The 24,537-nt window shown below is 47.2% G+C and overlaps 2 protein-coding genes across 5 annotated transcripts; both read right to left on the reverse strand.

Annotated features, from left to right (window-relative positions):
• Positions 1 to 1,888: 1,888 nt before the first annotated feature.
• ALDOC (aldolase, fructose-bisphosphate C) lies at positions 1,889 to 5,424 on the reverse strand. Its single transcript, XM_061142907.1, has 9 exons — positions 5,288 to 5,424; positions 4,185 to 4,306; positions 3,884 to 4,095; positions 3,716 to 3,770; positions 3,461 to 3,621; positions 3,256 to 3,339; positions 2,847 to 3,021; positions 2,518 to 2,717; positions 1,889 to 2,388 (listed from the first exon to the last, which is right to left on the reverse strand). The coding sequence occupies exons 2-9, from the start codon at positions 4,294 to 4,296 to the stop codon at positions 2,293 to 2,295; spliced, it is 1,095 nt and encodes a 364-aa protein (XP_060998890.1). The 5' UTR covers positions 4,297 to 4,306; positions 5,288 to 5,424; the 3' UTR covers positions 1,889 to 2,292.
• A 640-nt stretch (positions 5,425 to 6,064) lies between these two features.
• Positions 6,065 to 24,026, reverse strand: SPAG5 (sperm associated antigen 5). Of its 4 annotated transcripts, none has more exons than XM_061142908.1 (24): positions 23,895 to 24,026; positions 23,522 to 23,641; positions 19,205 to 20,295; positions 18,927 to 19,101; positions 14,548 to 14,622; positions 14,221 to 14,313; positions 13,992 to 14,126; positions 13,659 to 13,778; positions 13,445 to 13,537; positions 13,229 to 13,342; positions 12,805 to 12,898; positions 12,506 to 12,653; positions 12,324 to 12,426; positions 11,997 to 12,130; positions 11,402 to 11,540; positions 8,505 to 8,616; positions 8,251 to 8,337; positions 7,867 to 7,987; positions 7,637 to 7,748; positions 7,168 to 7,248; positions 6,851 to 7,006; positions 6,696 to 6,770; positions 6,485 to 6,565; positions 6,065 to 6,254 (listed from the first exon to the last, which is right to left on the reverse strand). In XM_061142908.1, exons 1-24 carry the CDS (start codon positions 23,937 to 23,939, stop codon positions 6,183 to 6,185), a joined length of 3,576 nt encoding a protein of 1,191 aa, XP_060998891.1. In that variant the 5' UTR covers positions 23,940 to 24,026; the 3' UTR covers positions 6,065 to 6,182. The 4 variants fall into 4 exon arrangements, with proteins under 4 accessions (XP_060998891.1, XP_060998893.1, XP_060998894.1 ...); XM_061142910.1 differs by lacking the exon at positions 23,895 to 24,026 and adding an exon at positions 23,752 to 23,888; XM_061142911.1 differs by lacking the exon at positions 14,221 to 14,313.
• Between the last annotated feature and the right edge of the window lie 511 nt (positions 24,027 to 24,537).

The raw sequence follows: 24,537 nt of genomic DNA on the forward strand, positions 1-24,537 counted from the left end.
GACTGTAGCCCGCCAGGCTTCTCTGTCCATAGGATTCTCCAGGCAACAATACTGGAGTGGGTTGCCATTTCCTTCTTCAGCGAGGGGTAGGAGGGGTCCACAAAGAGCCTCTCCTGGAATTTGAAAGGTGGCTGCCCCGGCGTCAACGGGTGGTTGAGAAACTGTGCGGGTTTCGGTTTTGCTGGAAGACACCGTCCGATTCCATGTGGAACCTACTCCTAGCCCCAGGGCTTAACAGCACAAACTCTGCAGTCGTTAACTACTAGCTGGGCGACCACGGGAAGCTCTAAGCCTCAATTTTCTCATCTGAAAAATGGAAATACTGACTAAAATGAGGTCATTCATAAAGAGCACACGGAAAGTCACCTGTCACGGTCATTGTTTACCATCCCTATTATAGAGTTCCTCTTCCTGACGAGCAAGCTAGTAGTACCTGTTTTAGCATATTTAGCTCATTTAATAGTTTTAAAATTCATTTGGATTCTGTCCTAACTTGTTAAAGTCTGAATACTTCACTAAAATTCTTACAAATTCATGAGCACAGACTTTGGATCTTTCTTGTTCAAATGCGGTTCAAATCCCAGCTTCCCCACTTCACCTCAGCGATCTTGAGAAGCAATCTTGTTTCCTCATATTAAAATAGAAATAGCAGGGAATTCCCTGGTGGTCCAGTGGTTAAGACTTTGCAGGGGAATGGATTCGGTCCCTAGTCAGGGAACTAAGATCCTGTATGCAAGAAGCTCAAAAAGAAATAAAATTGTTTTTTAAAATAAATAAATAGGAATTGCAATAGTATCTACTTTATATAGAATTGTTGTAGTACGTGAGTTAACGGTAAAGGCCTGGCAGGAGACTGCATATAAGTGTTAGCTATTTTTATATATATAAGAGCAGGCCACACTGAGCCTACATTCCCATATTGCAATAATTAGTTGGGAGAAGCATTGGCTGTGCATGTTACGTACAGCATGGCCTCCGCAGTTCACACAGAACACACCCAGCAGGTTCTCTCATCTTTTCATCTGCTCAGATAGACCCAGAATCTCAACCTATTCCCAATGCCTAGGTCAAGAGGTCAAAGTTCAGCATGAGACCTCACCAGGTCACTCTTGCCCAGACCCTTAAACTGGCTCCCTCTGTGCCCCTATCTATCTCAGATAGGAATGAGCAACAGCCCTTGGCAACCTCTTAGATAAAGTGCTGGGTCTGGCAGTGCTTAGGTTGGGGATTTTCCTGTTGGGCAAGAACGCAGGTGCTGCTCCTGTAGTGGCTCCCCCTGGTGGAATATGTCAGCACAGCTGAGAGGTGACAGACTCCCATTGCCTCTTTGCCAAGTTTGGGGCCATGCACAAAAGCTGCTGTCAGAAGTTGCTTGGGTCTAGCCTCACTCTGGGCTTCCGTAGTGGCTCAGATGGTAAAGAATCCACCCACAATGCGTGAGACCTGGGTTCGATCCCTGGATTAGGAAGATCCCCTGGAGGAGGCATGGCAAACCTACTCCAGTATTCTCGCCTGGAGAATCCCCATGGACAACAGAGGAGCCTGGCAGGGTACATTCCATGGGGGTTGCCAAGAGTTGGACATGACTGAGTGACTAAGCACAGCACAGCCTCACTCCATCCTTCTGCAGCTGTAGTCCAGTGCCTCTGAAGTGGCAGTTCCTGAAAGACTCACAGCCCTCCATACCTCCTCGCTCCAAGCTCAGACATCAACAAGAGCCTGAGCTGAGAATAGTGACTGAATGTGCCCCCCCTCCCCCTAAACTTAATGCCCAGTAAAACAAAATCCACCCTTTCCACCTCCACAGTCCAAGATGGCTCAGAGACACTACAGAGATCAGAAACTGGGAGGTGAAATTAGTTATGTAAAAAATGCAGACAAAGTAGCATGTTTTGCTACCATTTATTTGCTATGTGGTATGCACACAAAGCATGAGTCAGCTCTGTTGCCCTACCCTCTGACCCCAGGAGAGAGGACGGGCAAGGAGAGCCCAAGGAGAAGCAACCCCATCATGGGAAAATTTTGGGGGGTGGCAGAGGCTGGGGGGAGACCCAGGCATCCTGCTCTGACTTCTAGCAAGTTCTCCTGCTCTCAGTCATGAGGGCTCCCTATCCTCCCAATCCAATGGTCCCAGGTGCAGCAATCTGAGAGGGGAGGGGAGGAGATCAAAGGAAGATGACTCAGTGTCGGATGGAGGCATCTCTGCTCTGCATGGCTACTTGGCCCTGGCCATAACTACAGGCAAAATTGGGTGCAGGTGGTCGGGCCAAGGGCTGTGGTGTGGAGGGGTACTCAGTAGGCGTGGTTGGCAATGTAGAGGGACTGCGCTGCTGCTCCACCATCTTCTCCGCTGCCTTCATACTTGCCCTGGGCTGCAAGCCCATTCACCTGCAAAAGGAGGGGAGTAAGTAGGCCGACCCAGTCCACAGGTTCCTGACCCTGTCCAGGCTAGAGCCTCTGGGCTACCACCTGCCTAGCTACACCCCACCTCCCCACCCACCACCTTTAGCTCCCAACCTCGGCCCGCTTGATGAATTCCTCAGTGGCGGCCCCAGCATTGTCCTGTTGCCCTCGCCAGGCATTGAGTGCAGAGGCCTGCAGGGCACGCCCATAGGAGAAGGTAAGGGCCCACGGCCGGGGAAGGGGGCATCGGTTGATAGCATTGAGGTTGAGAGATGCCTCTTCTTCACTCTGACCCCCAGACAGGAAAGTCACTCCTGGGACAGAGAAGAGGAGACAAACCGATTGATCACTCCTTATTTTCCAGGGTAAGGAACTTCTGGAGGCCACAAGAAGAACCTGAGAATGGGTCTTAGGGATAAGAACAGCTTTGGAATCAGTGGTACCTGGGACAGCCGGGGGCACAGTGCGACGCAGGGCAGTGACAGTTGCCATGGCGATCTCCTCTGGGCTATACTTAATGGGGCAGGCATGGCCAGGGGTCACCATATTTGGCTTGAGTAGGGTGCCTTCCAGGTACACGTGATGGTCACTCAGGGCCTTGTACAAAGCAGCCAGGACCTGGGGATCAGAGGAGGTTGACTAAGGTTCTGGACCCCTGCCATTATGTTCCCTGGCTAGGGGTGAGTGGGTATGACTGTGAGAGTGGATACAGGCCAGACTCACAGGTACGTTCTGGGATCAAGTAAAAGTGTGCTTGAGGAAAGTGCCTGCATCTGAGCCAGGGATTGTGAAGCACAGGCTCCCTGTCAGGTTCTCCCTGTGGTATATGACTGTGCCCAGGTGCGGACTCACCTTCTCTGTAACGTACTGGCAACGTTTGAGGTCATGGTCTCCATCAGGCAGAATCTCAGGTTCCACAATAGGCACAATCCCATTCTGCAGGTAAGAGCAGAGTAGCTTAGGAGGGGCAGGAGGTAGGATGGAAGAAAGCCATGTAACCCTCTCGCCACCAGGCACAGAACACCCATCTGACCACCTCCCACACACACAGGCACACCTGCTGGCAGATACTGGCATAGCGGGCCAGCACATTGGCATTCTCCAGAATGGCAAGTGCTGAGGGTGTGCGCTCACTGATTTTCAGCACGCAGCGCCACTTGGCGAAGTCAGCGCCATCCTTCTTGTACTGGGCACAGCGCTCTGAGAGCCCATCCAGCCCTGTAGGCAGAGTGCCAACTTCATTATTCTGTTCCTCGTTGCTGGCAGCAGCCAGCCAACAACTCTGTAGTCCTGAAGCCCACCCCTCCTGTACCTTGAGTGGTGGTTTCTCCATCAGTTCCGGCTAGAGGCACTACACCCTTGTCAACCTGAAGGGGAAACACAGGCACAGAACTGAACCCAGGCAGGACCTTGTTTGCCACCCCACACACGCACACACCTATTTCCATGCTCAGCCCCCATCTAGGGCCAGTGGCTGCACCTTGATGCCCACGACAATCCCCTTATCCTGGATGGTGCGGACGAAGGGGACACCATTATCATCTTTCTGGTAGAGTGTCTCATGGAAGAAGATGACACCGCCGATGCACTTCTTTACACGGTCATCGGCACTGAACAGGACCTGGCGGTACAACCGGCGGTTCTCCTCGGTGTTCTCTACCCCGATTTGGCTCAGTCGCTTGGCCATGCTGCCTGGGGAGGGGCAAACGAAGTAGGGTAGCAGGGTCATCCCCAAGCTCCTTGGCCACCTCTTCCCCACCTGACCGCAGGGCCCCACCTACCTACAGACTCATCTGCGGCCAGAATGCCTTTGCCTGGGGCCACAATCCGCAGGGCAATGTCGGCCAACTCCTTTTTCTGCTCAGCAGAAAGGGCTGGGTACGAGTGGGGCATGGTGACAGTTCTGTGGAATGGAGGCAAGGTATAAATGCTGGACCCCACCCACCCTACATCCTCTGCTTCCTCTCCTATCCATGTGGGCCAAATGGCCTCTTCCTTCCACCCCAACAAGCAGGGGTTGGGAACAGAGCGGCAGTCCTTGGCGCAGATCCTGGACATCAACATGGCACCAGTCTCTCGAGCAGCTAACAGGCTCGGGGCCCCAGTTCCCACATCTCCTTTTGTCCCTGACGGGCACCCTTCCCAGCCCCAGGGTGGGGGTAGGGAGGTGAACAGCCCCACAGCTACAGGTCTTCTTATGAAACTACTGCCTCAATAAAGATGCCAGTAATTCTTTCACTGAATTTGGCCCCGTCTTCAGGTAGGCAAAAGCCCTGGCCATTCCAATTTCCCTTTTCTCATCGTCACTCAGCAGGGCCCTGAGGGAAGGTGCACTTACTTCCGAGGCTTCAGAATGAGGCAAAAGTACCCATCATCCCTCTTCCCTCAGCTTCTGGAGGAAAAGGGTGGGGGTAGGGAGTAGCAGTGGTGCAAAAAAACAAAACAAAAAGAACGGCCACAGGCTTCCATAACCTCTTCTCCATTCCTTGGGAGAATGGGAGCAGAGGCTCAGGATTGAAAGGGAGGAAGAGATACAGGATAAGGAGGGAGGAGACCTATGGGGAGATGATGGTGAGACAGGCTAACTAGTCAGGGGGACTGTGAAGCCAGGAGAACTGGAGAGGAAATTCAGCCTAGGAGAGGAAGCAGGCTGAGGTTAAAACGGTTTGAGTGGAAAAGTCTAGCCGGTAGAGGAAGATTTGGAATCGGAAAAGCTGCATCAGAGCTAAAAGGAAGGGGTGCTGTGGGAGAAGCTGAGCCGTGGAGTGGACAGAAAGGAGAGAGTTGAGAAGGCACATCCAGGGCCCCACAGGAGCAGAGCAAGGATGGCAGAGGGAAGGGTCAGGGAGAGGAAGCGGAGTGCTGAGCAACTCCCGGGGCTCACCTGTGCGCAGCGAGGTAGCTGCGCAGCCACAGGAACAGCTCGCGTTCAGATCCGCGACAGCTGCGGCTCCAGCCCCGGCTTCTGTAAATGAGGCTGCGGCTGCCGCAGAGCTACGTGACACCCCCCGGAGGGCGGGGCCGGCCCCCCTCCCCGCCCTGGCCACGCCCCCTCCCAGGACTGGACTGCGCTGTGTGACCACGCCCACAGAGGCGGGGCGATGAGGTGGAGTGACTGACTCTGCCGGGATCTCGGAGGTAAGCTGTAGCCTGTCCTCCTCCCACCTCGTGGAGCCCAGACACCAGGGGAAAGTCCACCTTGGCAGGAAATGCCCTTGTTCTTACTCCTGCTACAGTGGCCTTTGTGCAGAGGACTGTGCTGGCTGTTGGGGATGAATCCTGGTCTGGTGAAGGAGAGTCACCGTAAACAATTACCATAGATAGGGTAGGTGGAACACAGGCAGCAACAGTGTGCGAGTCCAGGGCAGAGGGTTCTGTCCTCACCCCCTTATTCACCAGGGCTACCCCAGAGGCGGGTGGAGAAGGTAAGAGAATGAAGCCTTGTCTGTTTCTCACCAGGCAGTGAGCCAGGGAACAAGCAGTCCAGTGCCCAGAGTATTTGGGGAAGCAAGAAAAGGAGTCAGGAGCTGGCTGTGGCTCTGGATGCAGTGGGAGGGGTGTGTGGAAGTACGGAGCCCAGGCAAAAGGACCAAGCTGCCTTGGCCTGAGCTCATCCACCCACCTCCCACCCAAGAAATAAGATTCAATGAGCCTGAAGAAATACATTAAATATACTTTATTTTATAAACAGAGCTGGCTCTAAGCCAATTGGTCCTGATACTGGGATAAGGGAGTGTTGCAGGTAAAAAGGGGTGAAACAGACTCCAGCTTTCAGTTTCTTAGCTCAGAAATTGCAGCAATCCCTGTAGCTCCTTGCAACCCTTCACGACATCTGGGATGGACAGCAGAGTCTGGGAAGAGATTCAGAAAAGGCAGCTCAGGGTCACAGGCCAGGAAGCACCAGGCCTAAGAAGCACCCTCTTAGAGGGGAGAAAATGGAAGCCACAGAGAAGCCCACAACAGTGAATCAGGGCCCAGCTCTCAGCACAGGCTGGGAACCAGAGCTATGCTCATCAGTACCCCAGGCCAGGCCTTCCTTATGCCAAGTACCTAAACTGCATCAACACCCTCCCTCCTTTACCTCGTAAATATGCTGAACAGTGTCATCTAGTTTCTTTAACTCCTCGTCAGAGCGCCGCAGATTCTCTTCCAGGATGTTCCTCTAAAAAGCAAATAGGCTGCATAAGTTCTATCCTTAAAAGAATGACATAGCTTGTGGGGAAAGGTAAACATGGCAGGGAACTTGCTAGGGGAGATGGGAAACAGCCCTGGAATGGCATGGAAATCCTTACGTGGCTCTGGAACTTGACCATGAGTTTTGCCTTCTCATTTTTCATCTCCAGGAACATCACCCTCAGTTTGTCCACCTATAGATATGTTCAGATGAGTAGGGGCATAGCCTAAGGTTCCCACCAGTTCCCCAGCTCTTTGGTTAACTCTGAGTCACCTCCTGGGAGAGCCACACTTTCTCCTGGATCCAGTTCGTGTCCATGGGCTGACAGTCAGGGTTCTGCTGGCCTGCCAGGGTCTCTTGGAGCACCTTAGTCTCTGTCTCTGCACGCCGAAGGGAGCGGGTGAGCTGGGTCACCTCCTCTCTAAGCCTCTGGGGATGAGAATGCAGAGGTATCTAGTAGCACTCAAAAGGTTCTCTCCATCTTTATCCCATGTGGTGAGCAAGGGTAGACCAGGGGGCCCAATTCCCACATCTGGGACCCTGGCTATAGTGACACAGAAGGCAGAGGCCAGGCATGATGACGAACATACTATGAGCTCGCCGCCCTTGTCTATCTGCTCCAGGATCTTCTTGTTCTGCTGCTGTATCACTTCCTGGAGTTCCTTCTCATTCTGTGAGAGAAAAGGAGGTGAGAAGCCAGTGGGAGAGCTGGCTTCTTTGCAGCCCTTGCCAAGAGAGAAGATTTCACTCCTGACTCATGCTCAGTCCAGGTGATACCAATTACCAACACTAGTTCTTCCTCTAGGGCTAGGTCAGGCCAGGCACATTTCCCTGTAGAAAGCGCTCTGCTGGAGTTCCTGACTTCTAGGTCAGCCTGGAAGATGGGTCAGCCTATACCTGGTTCCCAAATATGTGAATTGTCTGACCCCAGGAAGGGCAAAACTAGGGCAATGGTTGGAAAATCCCCACCACCCAGATTCCTGGAGAGACAGCAGCTCCCAGTGGGCCCGCACAGCTGCCCCAGTTCTTCATGGCTTCACTTCCAGGCCCCTCCTCCACCTTGTAGCGCAAGCACAAGGTCTGGTTCAGCTTCTCTATGTCCACTTCCTTTGCCTTCTGGGCTTCCTGATGCTGTTCTTCCTGGGCCTGCAGCTGAGCCTGCAGATCACATCTAAGGGAGGGAAGAATTCAGAATTATTCCTGCCCCCACCAGGGGCTGGCTGGGCCCTTGACATTAAGGGGCTGCTCACATGACCTGCCCTCTCTCACTAAGACGGCAATCCACTTACATCTTTTGCTGCAGAGTCCTGATAGCCTCTTCTTTAGACTCCTGCAGCAGGGAACACAGGCTCTGAAGTTCCAGAGTCTTAGTACCCATTTCTGTCAGGCTCTTCTCAATGCCTGGGGTTTCTGAAAGAGAAAGTACTAGATAAGAGGCAAAGCCCTTTAGCTCTGGAAGGAAGGAGTACGGAGCCATCACTTCTTCCACTCTTATCCATGTTCCCCACCCATAGGATTTGAATATCCGGAACATTACCGATCCCCCAAAGGCAGAACTGAAAGAAGCCCAAATAGAATTGAGGTTTTTAGAGCAAAGCACTTCTCACTGCTCTAGTCATTATCATCACAACCAGATCTAGAAATGAGGCAGGATCCCTGGAGCCCATCCTAACCTGTAGGCTGAAGGGAAACTGTTGATGCTACTCTGGTGAAAGCACTCTTGTCACTTCCAAGCAAGGGCACAGGAGTGGATTCTGCGTCTGAAACAAAAACCAACCATGGTAGAGGGCCCCTCTGGTGACCCCATCAAGGATCTGCCACCACAGAAACCAGGGAGAGACAGGGTCTGTTGGCAGCATCCTCAACAGCTGAAGATACCAGGAGTAGGGTCCCAACTTTCCCACCCTTCAATTCCAGGGCCTTTAACCTTCATCTGCCTCTGTTGTCTGGGCACTTCCCAAGAAGGTGCTGTCACTGGGCGGAGGGTGTTCCTGGGAAAGAGCACTGGCTGTGCTTATCGGGAGGGTCTCTGGTTCAGCCTGAGGGCAAAGGAGAAAAAAATGTCAGCTGCTTTTCAGGATTAGTGAGTTCCCTGAATTTACAGGTACTCACTAGCCATCTCCATGGGAATGCTGTTCTATCTATCACCTCTCTTCTCAATCTTCAATTTTTCCATTAGTTCCTCTCCCTGAACTTAATTCTCTCTCACTAGAACAAGAATTTTTTTTTTAAAGCCTTCTTTTTACCTTAAGTACTCTTTTAGCTACTGCCTTTTCTCTTTCCCTTCAATTTCAAAAAAAGAAAGAAAAGCCTACATTTCTTGCCTAAAATTCTCACCATCTATGGAATCCCTGGCCCGCTACACAGAGGATTCTGCCCCACCATTCCACCGTTATTGGAACACCAATGGCATCCTCATTATTTTGTGCTCCAAGGGCATCTTTACTTTCAAATGCAGTAGACTCCTTTCAGATCTTATTTTACCTGACCTGTGTAATAACCAATGACCATGTTCTATTAGAAATTTCATTTTCTTAGCTTTTGTGACATGACTCTGCTTCACAGGTAGGATTCATAACTTTCTGGCTACTTCTTCTCTATCCTTAACTGTGGGCTCCTTTTGGTTCATACTTGATCCCCTTTACACTCTAATCCATTCCCCACATTGCTTCACCTCAGGAGCTCCACAGAAACATCCATTTCTACATTGTTGACCCTTCAATCTGTCTCTCTCAATTGGACTTTTTCCCAATCTCCTGGTCCAAAGGCTTAACTGCCTGTGAAAAATCTACCAGATTGCTCCACAGTTCACCTGAAATTTACTATGTATAAAGCTGAGCTAACCATTTTTCCTGTCCCACCCCACCAAAAATCTGTTCCTCCACTTATATTTAAGATTCTAGAGCAGGGGGGCAGCAAATTACAGCCTGTGGTTTAAATCTGGCCTGCCACCTGTCTTTGTAAATAAAGTTTTATTGAAACATTGCCACATCCATTTATTTACATACTCTCTATGGCTGCTCCTGAGCTACAAAGGCAGAGTTGAGTAGTTGAGACAGAGATCACATACCTCGCAACGCCGAAAATATTTATCATATTGCACATTATGGGAAAAGTCTGCCAACCTCAGTTCTAGAGAGTGTTGCCATCTTTCCAGCAAAAAAGATCATCATTCACTCTTTCACCTTACTCCTATATCAAACTGGTCACCATATTCTATTACCTTCTGTTGTTATGTAATTGCTAAGTCATGTCCAACTCTTTTATGACCCCATAGACTGTAGCCCTCCAGGCTCCATGGGATTTCCCAGGTAAGAATACAGGAGTGGGTTGCCTTCTCCAGGGGATCTTCCCAACCCAGGGATCTAGCCCACGTCTCCTGCACTGCAGGCGGATTCTTCACTGCTGAGCCACCGGGGAAGCCCTCTATTACCTTTATTTCCTAAATAGGTATTGAATGCATTCAATCCATCCCCTCCTCCATATCCATTCTATCATCGCCATTAGTTCAAGCCTTCAAAAACCTGGCCTCCTGCCTACTTCTCCAGCCTCTTCCCCTTGTCATCCCTGCCCCACATAGCTTCTATAATCCACTCATAAAGGGCTACTTCCCAGGCCCCAAACTCGCCACATTCCATATGAGCAGAGCCTTGGCCTTGTTCACCTGGTCAGTCCCAGCACCTAACCCAGGTCTTGTCACAGGGTAAACACTACAAAAAGTACCCCTAATGCCTCTATGACTTTCATATGCTGTTCCCTCTGCCTGGTGGGCCTTCCTGTATACCCACCCCTGCTCTACAAACTTCTAACCTCAAGACTCTGCCCAAGAGTCAACTGCTCTGAGAAGCCATCCTAACTCTCAAAACTAAAGCTGATGCTCCCTTCTCTGTGGCCATTCAGACAACCTTCTATCACAATCACAAGTCAAAACAACAAATTTGTATCTGTCTGTCTTCCCAAGACTAGATTTCTGTGCTTATCACATGCTGGGGAATGGGGTCAGCTCATAAGCAATTTGATTTCAGGATTCTGGCTCTGCCCTTAACTGATATCCACCATTTACTCTGCAGTGTGCACTGTGGGGAAGCCAAAGAAGCAATGCTAAACTTCTGCTTGCTTTAAACAGTCTAGCTGAAGAGACCAAACATCCAAGGAAAATTAATACAAGTGCAAAAGGAGAGTAAGCTCATGAGAAATATAGCAGGAGATCACTGAGTCCACTGATGTTTGGGAACATTTCAAAGAAGGTGAACCAGGGAGGATTTCAATAGGAAGGAAAAGACATTTCCAGTTTGACGATAGAGGAGAACGAACATGGTAACAGCCTGCATCCGGGTAAGAATGGAAGTGAGATGTGTGTGTAGTGTGTAGGCAGTCTAGTGGGAGTAAAGAGTTCATAATAGGAAAGAAGGAGACAGATGACAGGCTGAAGATATCCTGTAGGCAACTGAAAGTCACTGAAGGTCACAGAGATGGAACAAGAACAGTACTTTAGGAAGACCATTCTATACGATAAAGATACAACTGGAAAAACCCTCAGTAACCAGGATTAGAGGGGCGCTTCCTCAACTTGGTAAAGAACATCTACAAAAAGCCTACAGTTAACATCATATTGAAAGGTAAGAAACTCGAAGTTTTCCCTCTAAGATCAGGTACAAGACAAGGATGTTCCCTACCATCAATCCTTTTCAGCAATAAAGGGGAAGTTCTAGCTAATGCAGTAAGAAAGGGAATAATAGGTTTACAGACAGGGAAGGAAGAAATAAAACTGTCTTTATTTGAAGATATGATTGTAAGGGAAGAGAAGGAAACCCCATATCCTACCTTCTCCTTTAGTTTCGTCTGTAGGAAGAGGGTCAGGCTATGGAGTTGCTCCGTGAGCACCCCCAGTTCTTGGGAATACTGGTGCATCTTCTCCAGATCTTGCTGCTGTGTTTCTGCTACGATGCTGGCTAGTTTAACCCTGAAATAAGGAAGGATATAAGGAATTTTAGGCTTGAAATAAGAAAGGGTTTCCCACATAGCTCAGAAGTAAAGAATCCTCCTGCAATGCAGGAGATGCAGGTTCAATCCCTGGGTCGGGAAATCCCCTGGAAAATGATGTGGCAAACCCACTCCAGCATTCTTGCCTGGGAAATCCCATGGACAGAGGAGCCTGGCGGACTACCGTCCATGGGGTCAGAAAGAGTCAGACACAACTTAGCAACTAAACAACAATAAGAAAGGAACAGAGAAGATGGCCAAATACCAGGTCACCTTTGAACACCTCCCCAAACCACCCCCCACAGAAATGCATTCAAAGAGAGAAACAAGAGGCTCTTGGACACTGGTACAACTCCCTTTTTGGAAACTTCCACTTCCAGAAGCGGGCTTGAGAAAGAAGTCCTCGGGGGGAAGCACAGAGAGGTAGAGATCTTACTTCAGGTTCTCCACGGTGTCCTTGAGGCCCTCACACTGCATGCTGCGCTCCCGGAGCACTTCCAGCGTGGTTTTCAACTGACACTCAACCTGGCCCAGCTCCAGGTGAGCAACCTGATTCTCCTGTTCAGCAAACTGGGGAGGCAGAAGAGAGAAGGAAGGCAAGGAGTGAGGGGGGCTGGGGCGAGGAAATGCATCCAAGTGGGACACTTTACAGAGTCCTAAGATCAGAAGCTTCTTCCAGTCCACAGTCTCAAACCTCACATTGGTACCATCAGGGAAGAGTCACACTCCTGCCAGCCCCCCTGCCCCAGGCCACCTTCCTTACCTCCAGGGTCTCCTTCAGGTCCTGCACCTCCTTGGCCAAGACTGCCTGTTGCTGCTGCAGCTTTGCCTGCACATGTTTTAGCGCCATTTCTTCCTTTTGCCATCTGCCAGAGACCTTATGTAAGATTCCACTGGTCCCCTCTTCTGGGTGCTTACCGCCACCACAGCCCGAGAGGAACTCACTGAGCAGCCTGCTCCTCACTGCTCTGGGTGAGCCGGCAGAGCAACTCGTCCTTCGTGGCCAGGTCCTGGGTACAATGGGCATGCTGACTCTGTAGCACTTTTAGCTGACTCTCTGTGCTGGCCAGAATCTGCAGCTGAGCCCGGAGATCTAGGCCAAAAGGATCCTAATGACGATATGTGGTCAGCAGGCCCAAACCTCCCCGCACCTCTGCTCCAAAACAAGTGCTCTAGAGCAGCTGCTTGCTCCGTGGCCACACCCCAAGCCTCAACAGGGTACAACTGTTTGCACCCATGCACACCTGCTGCCAGGCGGCTGTTTTCCAACTCCAGTCGTTCTAACTGGCTTTTGCAGTCCTCTAAATGGGAAGAGACTTGTTCCAGCTCCCTGGAAACCTAGGAGAAAAAGATAGTTTTCTTCCCACAGTTCCTCGTGAATCAGGAGTCCCAAGACTTAGTCCAGTTTCTCTGTCCAGACAGGACAGCCAATCTCCTTGTTCACTGTAGCAAATAAGTCTAATCCTCAGGAAAAAGCAGAAACAGGAGAAAAGCTGATGAAGAAGGTGTGGAAGGCCATCTAACAGCAAAAGGACCGGCTGGTCTCCAAACCCACAGATGGAAAGAAGATAGGTCAAGGGGAAGAGGCTAATGATACCACTCATCAGAAAGGTCTTCTGTGGAGAAGTCGGAGGAAACCAGGCCTAAGCAGTCCTCTCTCCTGTGTACCTGCCGCTTTTCCTCAATTGCAGCATCACGTTCCTGCAGGGTCTGCCGGCTCTTGGCTGTAAATTTCTCCGTAAGTTGTCGAAACCGGCTCAGCAGAGCTGTCCATGTTACATACTACCGGGGGAGGCAAATAGGTCAAGAGAGCATGCTTGAAAAAAGACTTCTAACAGGGCTGGCTGTGAGCAGAGGAGCAGTGTAATGCCCGCTGATACTCACATCCAGTTGCATGGCTATCCAGTCCTGTTGCAAGGCTGAAGTAAGACTCGCTGTCTGCTGAGCCAACTCTTCCTGCTCAGTGTGAAGCCCTACCTACATGAGAAGGATTGCAATGGAGGTGCCCCTTCCCACTGGATACAGGGAAGCATGGGTACATGACCCCCCCTCCCGGTGTGTCCACGTGGATCCCAGGGAAGAAGATGCCGTCAATCACCAGTTGGATCTGGGTCTCCTTCAAAAGGCCTCTGAAGTCCCCCATGGATGCCAGGTCCTGTTGCAGTTGGCTGATGCGCTGGCTGGCATGTGCACAGAAGACCTCTAGCACTGTCTCTGCCTGTTTAAATAAGAGGCTGTGAGGACATCGTGCACAGAAGAAGGAAACAGCACAAAAAACCGTTAACTACCCATCACACCAGTAGCTGAGTTCATTACTCCCCAGGGCAGGCAGTTCTCAGGCCACCCATCTGTGACTCTAGTCAATTTGTATTCCTGCAGGAACCTTAGGAAGAGACCTCCCTCATCCAGGAACCAAAGCCTGACACCTTACCGCATCCTTGCCTCTGAGGGCCAGTTCCTCTCTACGCTTTGCTTCCTCCCTTTCTGCTTTGAGGCTCTGAAGCCTGGCCTTCAATTTCTTCAACACATCAAAACAGCAGGACACCAAGGTTTCTGCACGCCGAGTCTACAAGATAAGAATCAGATACTGTGTCTGGTTTCTTTCTTTGGCTGAATTTCAGTCCCACCAGAGGCCTCTGCTACATCTTCATGCTGCTTACCTCCTGACTCAGAGCAGTCTTATCTTCATCTAAGTGCAGCAGAGACAGGTGAAGCAAGGATATCAGCTCTCTAGAGAGGAGCACCCATGATTGCTGCAGAGGCAGAGGAGGTTAGGCTAGATCAAATAAAGTCATTAGGCAGGAAGTAAGCAGGGACACTAGAGGAAAGCCACTGACCCCAATTTCAAGCTCCCAATAAGGAAGACATGTCCTTAACAAAAGGAAACCTCCCTTCACTCCCACGTTTGAGTACCATCATCTGCTCACCACTCCATTCTTGACCTTCACAGGAGACCCAGCAATGGTCTAAGGTCAGTCAACACTTACCATGACATTCCTGGCCTGCTGCAGAGCCTGTCCAACCTCCTGGCTCTCCTGAAGATGCTGAGGTTTCTTACTCATCTAGCCGGAGAAACAGGGTTGTTCCTTTTGCAGAAACGATATGCACTGCCAGCACTTGTTCCCCTTCCCACCCACTGATATACAAGAGCCCTTCCCATTAAAAGCAGGAGCAAAGCTCACGCCTTGATGAAGCCAAGCTAGAAAAAAAATCCAGAGGTAGGTTAAAAACAAAATTACTTTTCTAATTAAAAGTAATCTAAAAATTACTTTTAAAAATATTTTTGGGGGCTTCCCTGGTGGCTCAGTGGTAATGAATCCACCTGCCAATGCAGGAGACATGGGTTTGATCCCTGATCCGGGACGATCCCACTTGCCACAGAGCAACTAAGCTCCTGTGCCCCAACTATTGAACCTGGGCTCTGGAGCCTGGGGGCTGAAACTACTGAGCCCATGTGTCATAGCCACTGACGCCCTCACGCCTGGAGCCTGAGCTCTGTAACAAGAGAAGCCACCGCAGTGAGAAGCCCACACACCACAACTTGAGAGCAGCCCCAACTTGCTGCAACTAGAGAAAGCCCGTGTAGCAATGAAGACTCAGCCCAGCCAAAACTGAATAAATAAGTAAAATTTAAAATAACTTTCTTCTGATTATGTGTTTACTATAAAATTTTAGAAATGGAAAAGTGAACAGAATGGAAAAAGATTCATTATTAGTTTCACCACTGAGAGCCGTGATTCTCAACCAACAGTACAGCATTCACCCCAAGAGATTTCAATATACTTCCACACCAGATTTCCTTGCTATAGGGATTTACTATAACCGATGAGTCTATTACCTCCCTCAGGTGTCAGGGTGAAAAAAGTTGCAGACTACGGATTTAGAAGGAAATTACCATATTCCATAAATTCTAAAGTGACTGTCTTTTTACATTTTAATACCACTGATATTGGTATGCTTTTAAAATTGATAGTGTCTTAGATTTGATGAAAGACAGTAATGCTTAAGAAAAAACACAATTGGTTTTGGGACTGAGATATATAAATAAAATTGGGGTCCTGCTTTTCTTACTTGATTTTATTATACTAATGTCATTTAGCTCTGAGTTTATGTTCACTCTCCTCATTGAGAGCTTGAGACTAGGATATGTATTTTAGGAAGACCTATCAAAGTGGAGTATCACTCATTTTTAACTTCTGCTATTTTACTTCACCTCAAAATCTCTGAGAGGTGAAACATGATTTCCTTTTACCATGAACTTACATTACTTATTTTTCTTTTTTGTTTGTTTGTTTTATTTTTTATTTTTATTTTTTTTCACATTACTTATTTTTCATGCTATTAAAAACTCTTCAGGGGACCTCCCTGGCAGTCCAGTGGCTAGGACTCTGTTTTCACTGCAGGGAGTATGGTTTTGATCCCTGGTCGGGGAACTAACATCCTGCATGCAGCAAGGCATGGCAAAAAACAAACATACAAACAAAAAACAACAAAAAAACTCCTCATGAAGATATTTTTAAATAACTGTAGAATATCTACCTTTTATGGATGTACCATTATTTTCTTTTTCATGTTTTTAAAGTTATCATCTGTATGTGGGAATTTTCCCCCCCTTAGGATATATACCTAGAAGTGGAGTTACTGGGTCAAAAAGTTTGAACTGCTTTAAGCAGTTTAAACTGCCCTTAGAAAGGCTGAACCCATTTAAAGGCATAATGTTCAAACAAGAGGAAAAAACAATGTTTAAGTAATAATAATGTTAAATATCACTGTTTTAAAGCATTAAAAAATAAAGGTTCAACCAATTTATGCCTTACTGATGACAGGACAATATTTACCACCACTATCTATTTTATTCTTTGCTATTTGATCAGAAGAAAATAGCATTTCATGTTGTAATTTGCATTTACCTGATTATCAAAAATGGTAACCTCCTCAAATATTTATTTACCAGTTATTTTCTTCATCTCTAAGGTCTGCTCACTCTCTTAGAGCAGATGAAAATCCTGGTGTGCTATGTGAAGTAGGTAACTGTGATCTCAAAGGCAGCAGAGCCGTAGAGAAACTTCAAAGTTCCAAGAGAAAAGTGGGAAGCCTTCATTACCACTGTAAGACATACATCACCTAGGCAAAGCCTAGTGCTGGAGCAGCAGTGCTGAGTCACAACGTTGCAGCAGTCTGGATGTAAGGAGGCAGATCTCCTGGAGTCCATCACTCCTGGCCTCAGCAAAGCAGGCCTCCCTCCTACTGTGTTATACAGTAAGGACATGGAGTCCCCCACTGAGCCCTGGAACAGGGCACGCATACTGCTTAGGGCTGGGCAGTCAGGCCAGTGATGAGATTAGCATCAGTGAGGCAGCCAAGCGGCAAGGACTGAGACTGTGATGGGGAATGGCTGAAGGTACTGTCATTTCCTCTCTTTGGTTCTGCTTCAGTGGTCTCTCAAAGGATTTTGCAAGCTTCAAGGTACAGACGGTCAACTTGGGGCAGGGGAGAACAAGGTCAAGGACCAGAGGAAAGGATACAAAAATACCCCTAGGATAATGGTCTTTAACTGTTATCCTCTGATATCTCCTACAATAATTTTGAAAGATGGATGACTCTGATGTTTAAATTGTTCAAAGGCTATAATTTCCACCACCTTATATATGTTGACAGTTTGAAATAAAAGTTACATCACCCTCAAATATACCCAATGGTATAATGACAAATACCATGATTTAATGTTTGATATTTTTAAAAAATACACACACAAGCACTTTAACAGTCAGAAATTTTATATCATCCTTTTTTCTCCTTGAATCTCCATTTTTACTCCTCTCAGAATTTTATCCTGATGTAATATATTTTTAAACTTTAAATCAAGATCTCTGCAACAACAACAAAAGTTTACCTAAATTGTGATAAATTTAAAACATTTTCTAATTCCTCTGACCACAAGACTTTAAATGAAAAAACTCTTGGACAAACATTTTCATCAGTTGTATATGAATCAGTATGATAATTAAAATCATAAACATACCTAGTAAAATTTTACTGGAGATCATTCATGATACTAATGAAATAGATAAAGACGCCCTCCCCTTACCAGTTCATGTGTCTGTGGATTACTATAATTCCTACAGTAAGACATAGTTCAACAATTCTATGCTTGATGAAAATGAAAGAGTAGAGTAAAAAAGTTGGCTTAAAGCTCAACATTCAGAAAACTAAGATCATGGCATCCAGTCCCATCACTTCATGGCAAATAGATGGAGAAACAACGGAAACAGTGACAGACTTTATTTTTTTGGGTTCCAAAATCACTGCAGATGGTGATTGCAGCCATGAAATTAAAAGATGCTTACTCCTTGGAAGGAAAGTTATGATCAACCTTAGACAGCATATTAAAAAGCAGAGACATTACTTTGTCAACTAAGATCCGTCTAGTCAAGGCTATGGTTTTTCCAGTAGTCATGTATGGACTACATGACTTTGTATGGACTACAAAGAAAGCTGAGTGCCAAAGAATTGATGCTTTTGAACTGTGGTGTTGGAGAAGACTCTTGAGAGTCCCTTGGACTGCAAGGAGATCCAACCAGTCCATCCTAAAGGAGATAAGTCCTGAGTGTTCATTGGAAGGACTGATGCTGAAACTGAAACTCCAATACTTTGGCCACCTGATGCGAAGAGTTGACTCACTTGAAAAGACCCTGATGCTGGGAAAGATTGAAGGCAGGAGGAGAAAGGGACGACAGAGGATGAGATGGCTGGATGGCATCAGTGACTCAATGGACATGAGTTTGGTAATCTCCGGGAGTTGGTGATGGACAGGGAGGCCTGGTGTGCCACAGTCCATGGGGTCACAAAGAGAAGGATACAACTGAGCGACTGAACTGAACTGATGCCTATTTTCCATTCTTATAGGTACAAGATATGTCAGGGAATTCCCTGGTGTTCCAGTGGTTACGACTCCAGGCTCCCAGTGCAGGGGGTTTGGGTTCGAACCCTGGTCAGGGGAATAAGATTCCTCATGTTACATGGCGTGGACAAAAATAAAAAAAAAATCTGGAAACAGTGCATTTGGAAGATGAAGATCTAGAAAACAATTCCTTCAAAACTTCCCTTGCTGTTGATGTATGGCAGAAACCAAAGCAATATTGTAAAGCAACTAAAATAGATGATTAAGAAAATTATTTTTCAATTAAAGTAAATTAAAAAAAAAAAAACTTTCCTTGCTTACATTCCCTTGGAAAATCTTGATGTATCCTAGGGGTATAGTGTGTACCCACAGCTCTAAGGGATCTTCCAGGCCCTCAGCTTTCATACTTATTTTAAGGAAGAGGGCCCACTGAGATCCTCCACATTTCAGGAGGAACTATCTTACCTCGCTGGGAAAGGTGTCGGTCTGTGTGCTGCTGTCCCGAACTTTGGGGTGAGGGCCACTCTGCTGACTCTTCCAGTCCCGCAGCTGGTGGGAGAGAACCTCCAGGATGACAAGAGAATTCAGCAGGTTATCTTCCAGGTCATGTCGAGACAAGGCAGTCAGATCTGGAGAACGACTGTGGTAGGAAGAGAAGAACATGGGAAGAAGAGAGGGAGAAGGATGGGAGTGATGGATCCAGGCAAATGAAGCCCTGGAGCACAAAGACACAGGACACTTACCCCCACAGGAGGTGCTCTGTCTCAGAGGCACTGTTCTTGGTGCCCACCAGGCCTGTCTGGGATGTGTTTGTACTCCTTTCCTGTTGTGCTGGGGGAGTAAACCAAGTCCCCACAGAGCAAGTGGAGAAAGGGGTAGTGCCGATTGCAGCATTCCGAAACGCAGAGGGAAGGGATAAGCTCTGGCGGAGATTTTCCAGCATGACTGAGGTATTGATACCTTTTTCCAGCCAGGCCAGGGGTGACATCCAAGGCCCTACATCAGAGCCAGGAATGTCACTGGCATCTTTTCCTGCTGGCCCAGGAGCCACCTGTGATTCCATTTCTCCAGGATTTGGGCTTAGGCATGTGGATAGAATATCATCTGTATTTGACACAAGTGCTTGATGTCCCAATTCAGCCTCCTCAGGGAGTGTGGGAAAGGTCATTTCCCTCTCCTCTATAGCTCTGTGCTCTAAATTATCCCCTTCTGGGTCCACATGACTGACAGGGCAATCTGCTGCTAAGGCAGTTGAAGGGGAAAGCCAGAGCAGGGAGGAAGGCAACAAGGCGTTACTTTCAGAAGGAACTAAGTCCTCAGCCTCAGCCTCAGTGCTCCTGTCCTTCAGGCTTTCCTTGGAGCGGTGTAGCTGCTGCTCAGAACAGGGATTTGGTTGGGACTCCAAGAGCTGGGATGGAGGATCCTGAAATGTAGGTATCTCAGGCATACCAGGAACAGTTTCTGAAAAGCTGTCTTCCTTATAGAAGGCCACTCCCTTTCTCAGCAGATCTCCTGGCCTCAGAGGTTCATCTAGAGAGAAGCTGTTTCCCTCTGCCATGGTATCTAGACGGTCCACAAGTGTAATATTTTGCTGCTGCCTCCCTGGAGAAGGTACAAGAACCATGGTTTTAACCACAATGTTGTCCAGTGGGTCTACTCCTTTCTCACAGGATTTGGGAGTAGAGTTGGTTTGGGGAATCAGATTTAGGGGCTGCTCATCTGATTCGTGTTGATAAGCTTCTAGCCACTTTGAGGGATGTCCAAACTGTTCTGAAGGGGAGTCTGTCTTCTTAGCACTGACAAAATCTGGTGGAGATGAGTTGTTGCTGCCTTCCTGCCAAAGAAAACAAAAGCAGTTGACTAAGATAGTCAATTCTAGTTCACAATATACAATTACGGGTTCAGCATACTGTTTGAGCTCAGAAAAGGAAGAGTTCTCATTATCTTTGCCTAGGTTAAGAACTTAGCTAAGCCTTGCTGCTTACTACAGAGACCCAGTAGAAAAGTTGGGAAGACGTTCTGGGTCCTTCCAAGTGAACCAGGTTACAGTATAAACAAGGCTAAGATATTCTGTCCATGTCATGTGGAGATGGTAGCTTGAAAATGACCCTCCTCTTCTCCAATCCTAACTCCAACCTAATTCTAGGGTAGGAGGGATCCCTGGCTCAAGTTCTAGAGTTGGTATAAGATTTTCTTCTTTTTGGAACAGATGACAAATTGGGGACTAAAGTTAGAGAGCACTTGGCCCACAGAGATCCATGTATCCTTGGGAGAAAAGGCAACATTAACCTATCTAGTGACCTAGTCTCCCTGGGTGCAAGCGCTGAGGTTATCCTGAACATATGAGTTGAAGCCATTCAACTCTTGGGATCTGAAGAGCTCTAGCCTTTGTAGCAGAGGAGAATGAAGGGCAGAAAGACTTCTTCCTGGTGCACTGACAAGGGACTGACAACCTCTCAACTGGTGGTTCACAGGGATAGAGACCACTGCACTTTCTATCACTTGCAGGACTCCTGGTTTTGAGATTCAATGCACAACAATAGGAAAATATGAATATACTTACGTGGATCTAGTAGCCAGAAAAAGGACAAACTCTGAGAAAGTTAAGAAAGGTAGACCCTACCAAAACACAGCTGATGGAAGAAAGAGATGACAATTTGCACCAAAACAAATTTACGAATACATAAGAAAATCTGAGTAGAACTCACGCACACAAAGACTTCCTGGTAATAATAAATATTACTTGTATTTATTTACATTTAAATTATTTTTTTGTTTTGTTTTGGCTGCATGGCATGTGAGATATTAGTTCCCTTACCAAGGATCAAACTCGTACCCCCTGCAGTGGAAGTGCAGCGTCCTAACCACTGGATCGCCAGGGAAATTCCCATGGAAATAATAAATATTACTTTTCAAGAAAAAATTTCAGTAACATGAATTAAAAGAGGATGATTAGGGTTAAGACAGGAATTGCTGGCCTGAACAATCAAGTGGAAGAAAAACCTTTAAAGATACAAAGAAATGTAAATCTGAGGGGAAAGCTAAGAGAACTGGAAGATAAATCTAGTAAACCTAACATGTGAATAAAAGAATCTCCGGGAGAAAAGAGAACACCCATAAGTGTGGCACTGATTAAGAAGTATTAGAAGAAAATTTCTCTAAGGTAAAGAAAGATTTGAGTTTGCATATTAAAATAGCTCACCAAGCTCTAAGCAGGACTGATAGGAAATGAAAAAATTTCTAAACTACCAGAACAAGATATTTTAGAAGCTTTAGATAAAAAGACTAATTATTTATTTAAAAAAAAAAAGAAAGAAAGAAAAAAGAAAAAGAGTCAGACTTATATGAAATTTCTTATTTACAGCACAGGATGAAACATAAGATTGACCTAAAAAGGGCTTCTGATATTCTAGTAGTGTCCTTGGGTATTGGTTACAATGATGTGTGCTTTATACAAACTTGTTAGGCTCCATGTTTTATGTACTTTCAGGTATTTTACTTCAAATTTTTAAGTTTTTATTTCAAAATGCTTAAGAAAAAGTAGAAAATAAAGGGATGGCAAAGAGATATCAGGCAAAAACAAAGCGAACAGAGGCAGCAATATTAGTATCAGACAAGGTAGAATGTAAAGTTATAGCAGTACTGTGACAAGACAAAATTAAAGCTATATGATGAAAAAAAAAAAATAAGTCTGCACTACATAGCCCAAAAGTTAAATATACAAACCAAACACTTTTAGAAATGTAAAAATGCACCTTAAAGCTTTTGCTATGTTAATTAAGTTCCTATTTATTCCTTAAGGAGTAGACATTTGCAACTCATATATCTGAAAAGGGGTTAACATCCAGAATATACAAAGGACTCCTACAATTCAACAACAAAAATAATCCAATTTAAAAATGGGTAAAGGACTTGAATAGATTTCTCCAAAGAAACTATGTGAATGACAACTAAGCATGTGAAAGTGTGTTAGTCACTCATTCGTGTCCTACTCTTTAAGACCCCATAGCCTGCAGCCTGCCAGGCTCCTCTGACCATGGGATTCTCCAGGCAACAATACTGGAGTGGGTTGCCATTTCCTTCTCCAAGCATACGAAGAGATGCTCAAAAACTTCCAGAAATGTCCAGGACCAGATCATTTCACAGGTTGAATTTTACCAATCATTCAAAGACGACGTAATACCCATTTGTCTCAAGCTCTTCCAAAAAATTTAAAAGAACACTTCCTAACCCATTTTACAAGGCCAAAATTACACTGATACCAAATCTGAACAAGGACAACATAAAACTCAACAGATCTGGCAGGCTGAAAAACAGGCAAGGACAGGGCAATTAACTATCTGCTTATGGATATAACAGAATGTGATATTCTTTGAATAGCAAATATGCTTTTTTTCATATGTTCACAGAACACTCAGAAAAAATTCACCCTTTACTTGGCTAAAAAGACAGATTACAGTCTGATCATAACGTAAGAAAAATAAATTTAAAAGGTGACACAAAATGGTTTTTAAGCACTTGGGAATCAAGAATCCCTCCTAGATAACCCCAGGATTAAAGGTAAAAATCAAAAAGAAAGTTATAAACTCTAAAAAGCATGACAAAGGATGACTATAATATAATAAGAACACTTAGAAAATAATGAAAAAGAGATAACAACCCAATAGAAAAATAAGCAAATAATATAAATAAGCGTTTGACTACCTCTCCCAACGGATAGATATTGGCTCATTCTTGCAGCTGACTGACTTCTCCATAACTGAGCCCTTATTAAGAGGAGACCACTAATCAAAGTGAGTATTTCTGAGACGTTTGTTAAAGACTGAACGGGGGAGGAGGTGATAAAAACTAACACCTAAATAGAGATGTGGGCTCTCAGTGGATTTCCTTTAACGACCCTAGGGCACCTCTCTGTTGGCCTGAATAGATGTAAATGGATGTCGCCTAGGTAGAAAACTTCATTATCGTTATTAATTACGTTCCAGCCCTGGCCCTCTGTTCCTCTGAGCTCTCGGCCTCGGCAAAGAGCCCAGTCGAGAGACTGGCCAAGGGAATCTCACCTGCAGCCCCAGTTTGCATGGTGATGGGGTCGGCGAGTGTGGGGGCCCTTTTCCAGAGTTGGTGGGGGCGTCGGGCTGCAAGGCAAGTTCTCGAAGAGGTGTTCTCATAGCTGCTTTTCCCTAAGAAAGAAGAGAGCATGAAAGTAAGCCTGGGCTCTGCCAACCGGCCCTAAGAAGCTCTCCTCTCTCCCTCACAAGCTCACGAGCAATAAATAAGAGTAGGCTCCAACCCCAGTGCTCCGAATATCAGGACCGGAAAACTCCACACGCTCCCCGCCTCAGGCTCGACTCTGCTTTCCAAGACGCTCGGCACTGCCAGAGACACCCGAAACCCCGGTCTAAGTCTCTCGCTCCATGAGGCCCTTCGGCTCACCGGTTGGGGCGAAGGCGACAGGTTGAGTTTTTTCACCCGCCACATTTTCAACACAGAACGCGGGGTGAACACCTCCCACACGTAAGAGACGACGCCATGCCTACCCGCCGTCTTTATTTGAACCTGCTTCACGCTTCCCGATTGGCTGCGAAGCCTCAGTGCGTCAGGCGGGCGCGTCCGCTCTGGACGCGGGCCCGGCGGGCAAGGGCGGGGCTTGCATTGGCCCCGCCCGGCCATGTCCGTGGTGGGCGCGCGCGCGCGTGTGCCCTGCGGTCTGATCCCCAGCATCAACCCTCAATGCGGGCGGTGGGAGCGGGGGGCCTCAACGCCCAAGGCCAGTCTTTCGGCCTCACCTCCGAGAGCGTAACGGGTAGCTGGACGGTCGGGGAACCCATCTCTCTAGCTTCGAGAAGGCCACTTTCACTCCCAGTCCAAAAAGTTGTCCCCCCCCCCCCCCAAAAAAAAGTTGTCCCCGTGGCCTGGCCTTAGAAGTCTCTCCCTCAGGTTTCCCACGGTTACTTTAGCCGTGACCGGCAGGAGCCGGCCGAGGGGTCTAGAAGGGAAGGTGAGTGGAGTGGTTTTGTTTTTTTATTTTTTTACTTAGGTTGCTCGGTCCGCGAACAGGTCCTGCGTCCGTGATGGC

The sequence above is a fragment of the Dama dama genome, chromosome 5, assembly GCF_033118175.1.
Source record: "Dama dama isolate Ldn47 chromosome 5, ASM3311817v1, whole genome shotgun sequence".
Taxonomy (NCBI): domain Eukaryota; kingdom Metazoa; phylum Chordata; class Mammalia; order Artiodactyla; family Cervidae; genus Dama; species Dama dama.

Coding starts and splice junctions, on each gene's coding strand:
- ALDOC (XM_061142907.1), bottom strand. CDS start 4,296: ATGCCCCACTCGTACCCAGCCCTTTCTGCTGAGCAGAAAAAGGAGTTG. Junction 4,096..4,184: donor GGCCGCAGATGAGTCTGTAG/GTAGGTGGGGCC, acceptor GCCCCTCCCCAG/GCAGCATGGCCAAGCGACTG. Junction 3,771..3,883: donor GGATTGTCGTGGGCATCAAG/GTGCAGCCACTG, acceptor TTTCCCCTTCAG/GTTGACAAGGGTGTAGTGCC.
- SPAG5 (XM_061142908.1), bottom strand. CDS start 23,939: ATGTGGCGGGTGAAAAAACTCAACCTGTCGCCTTCGCCCCAACCG. Junction 12,899..13,228: donor CAATTGAGGAAAAGCGGCAG/GTACACAGGAGA, acceptor TTTTTCTCCTAG/GTTTCCAGGGAGCTGGAACA. Junction 7,988..8,250: donor AGTTTCCCTTCAGCCTACAG/GTTAGGATGGGC, acceptor TTTCTCTTTCAG/AAACCCCAGGCATTGAGAAG.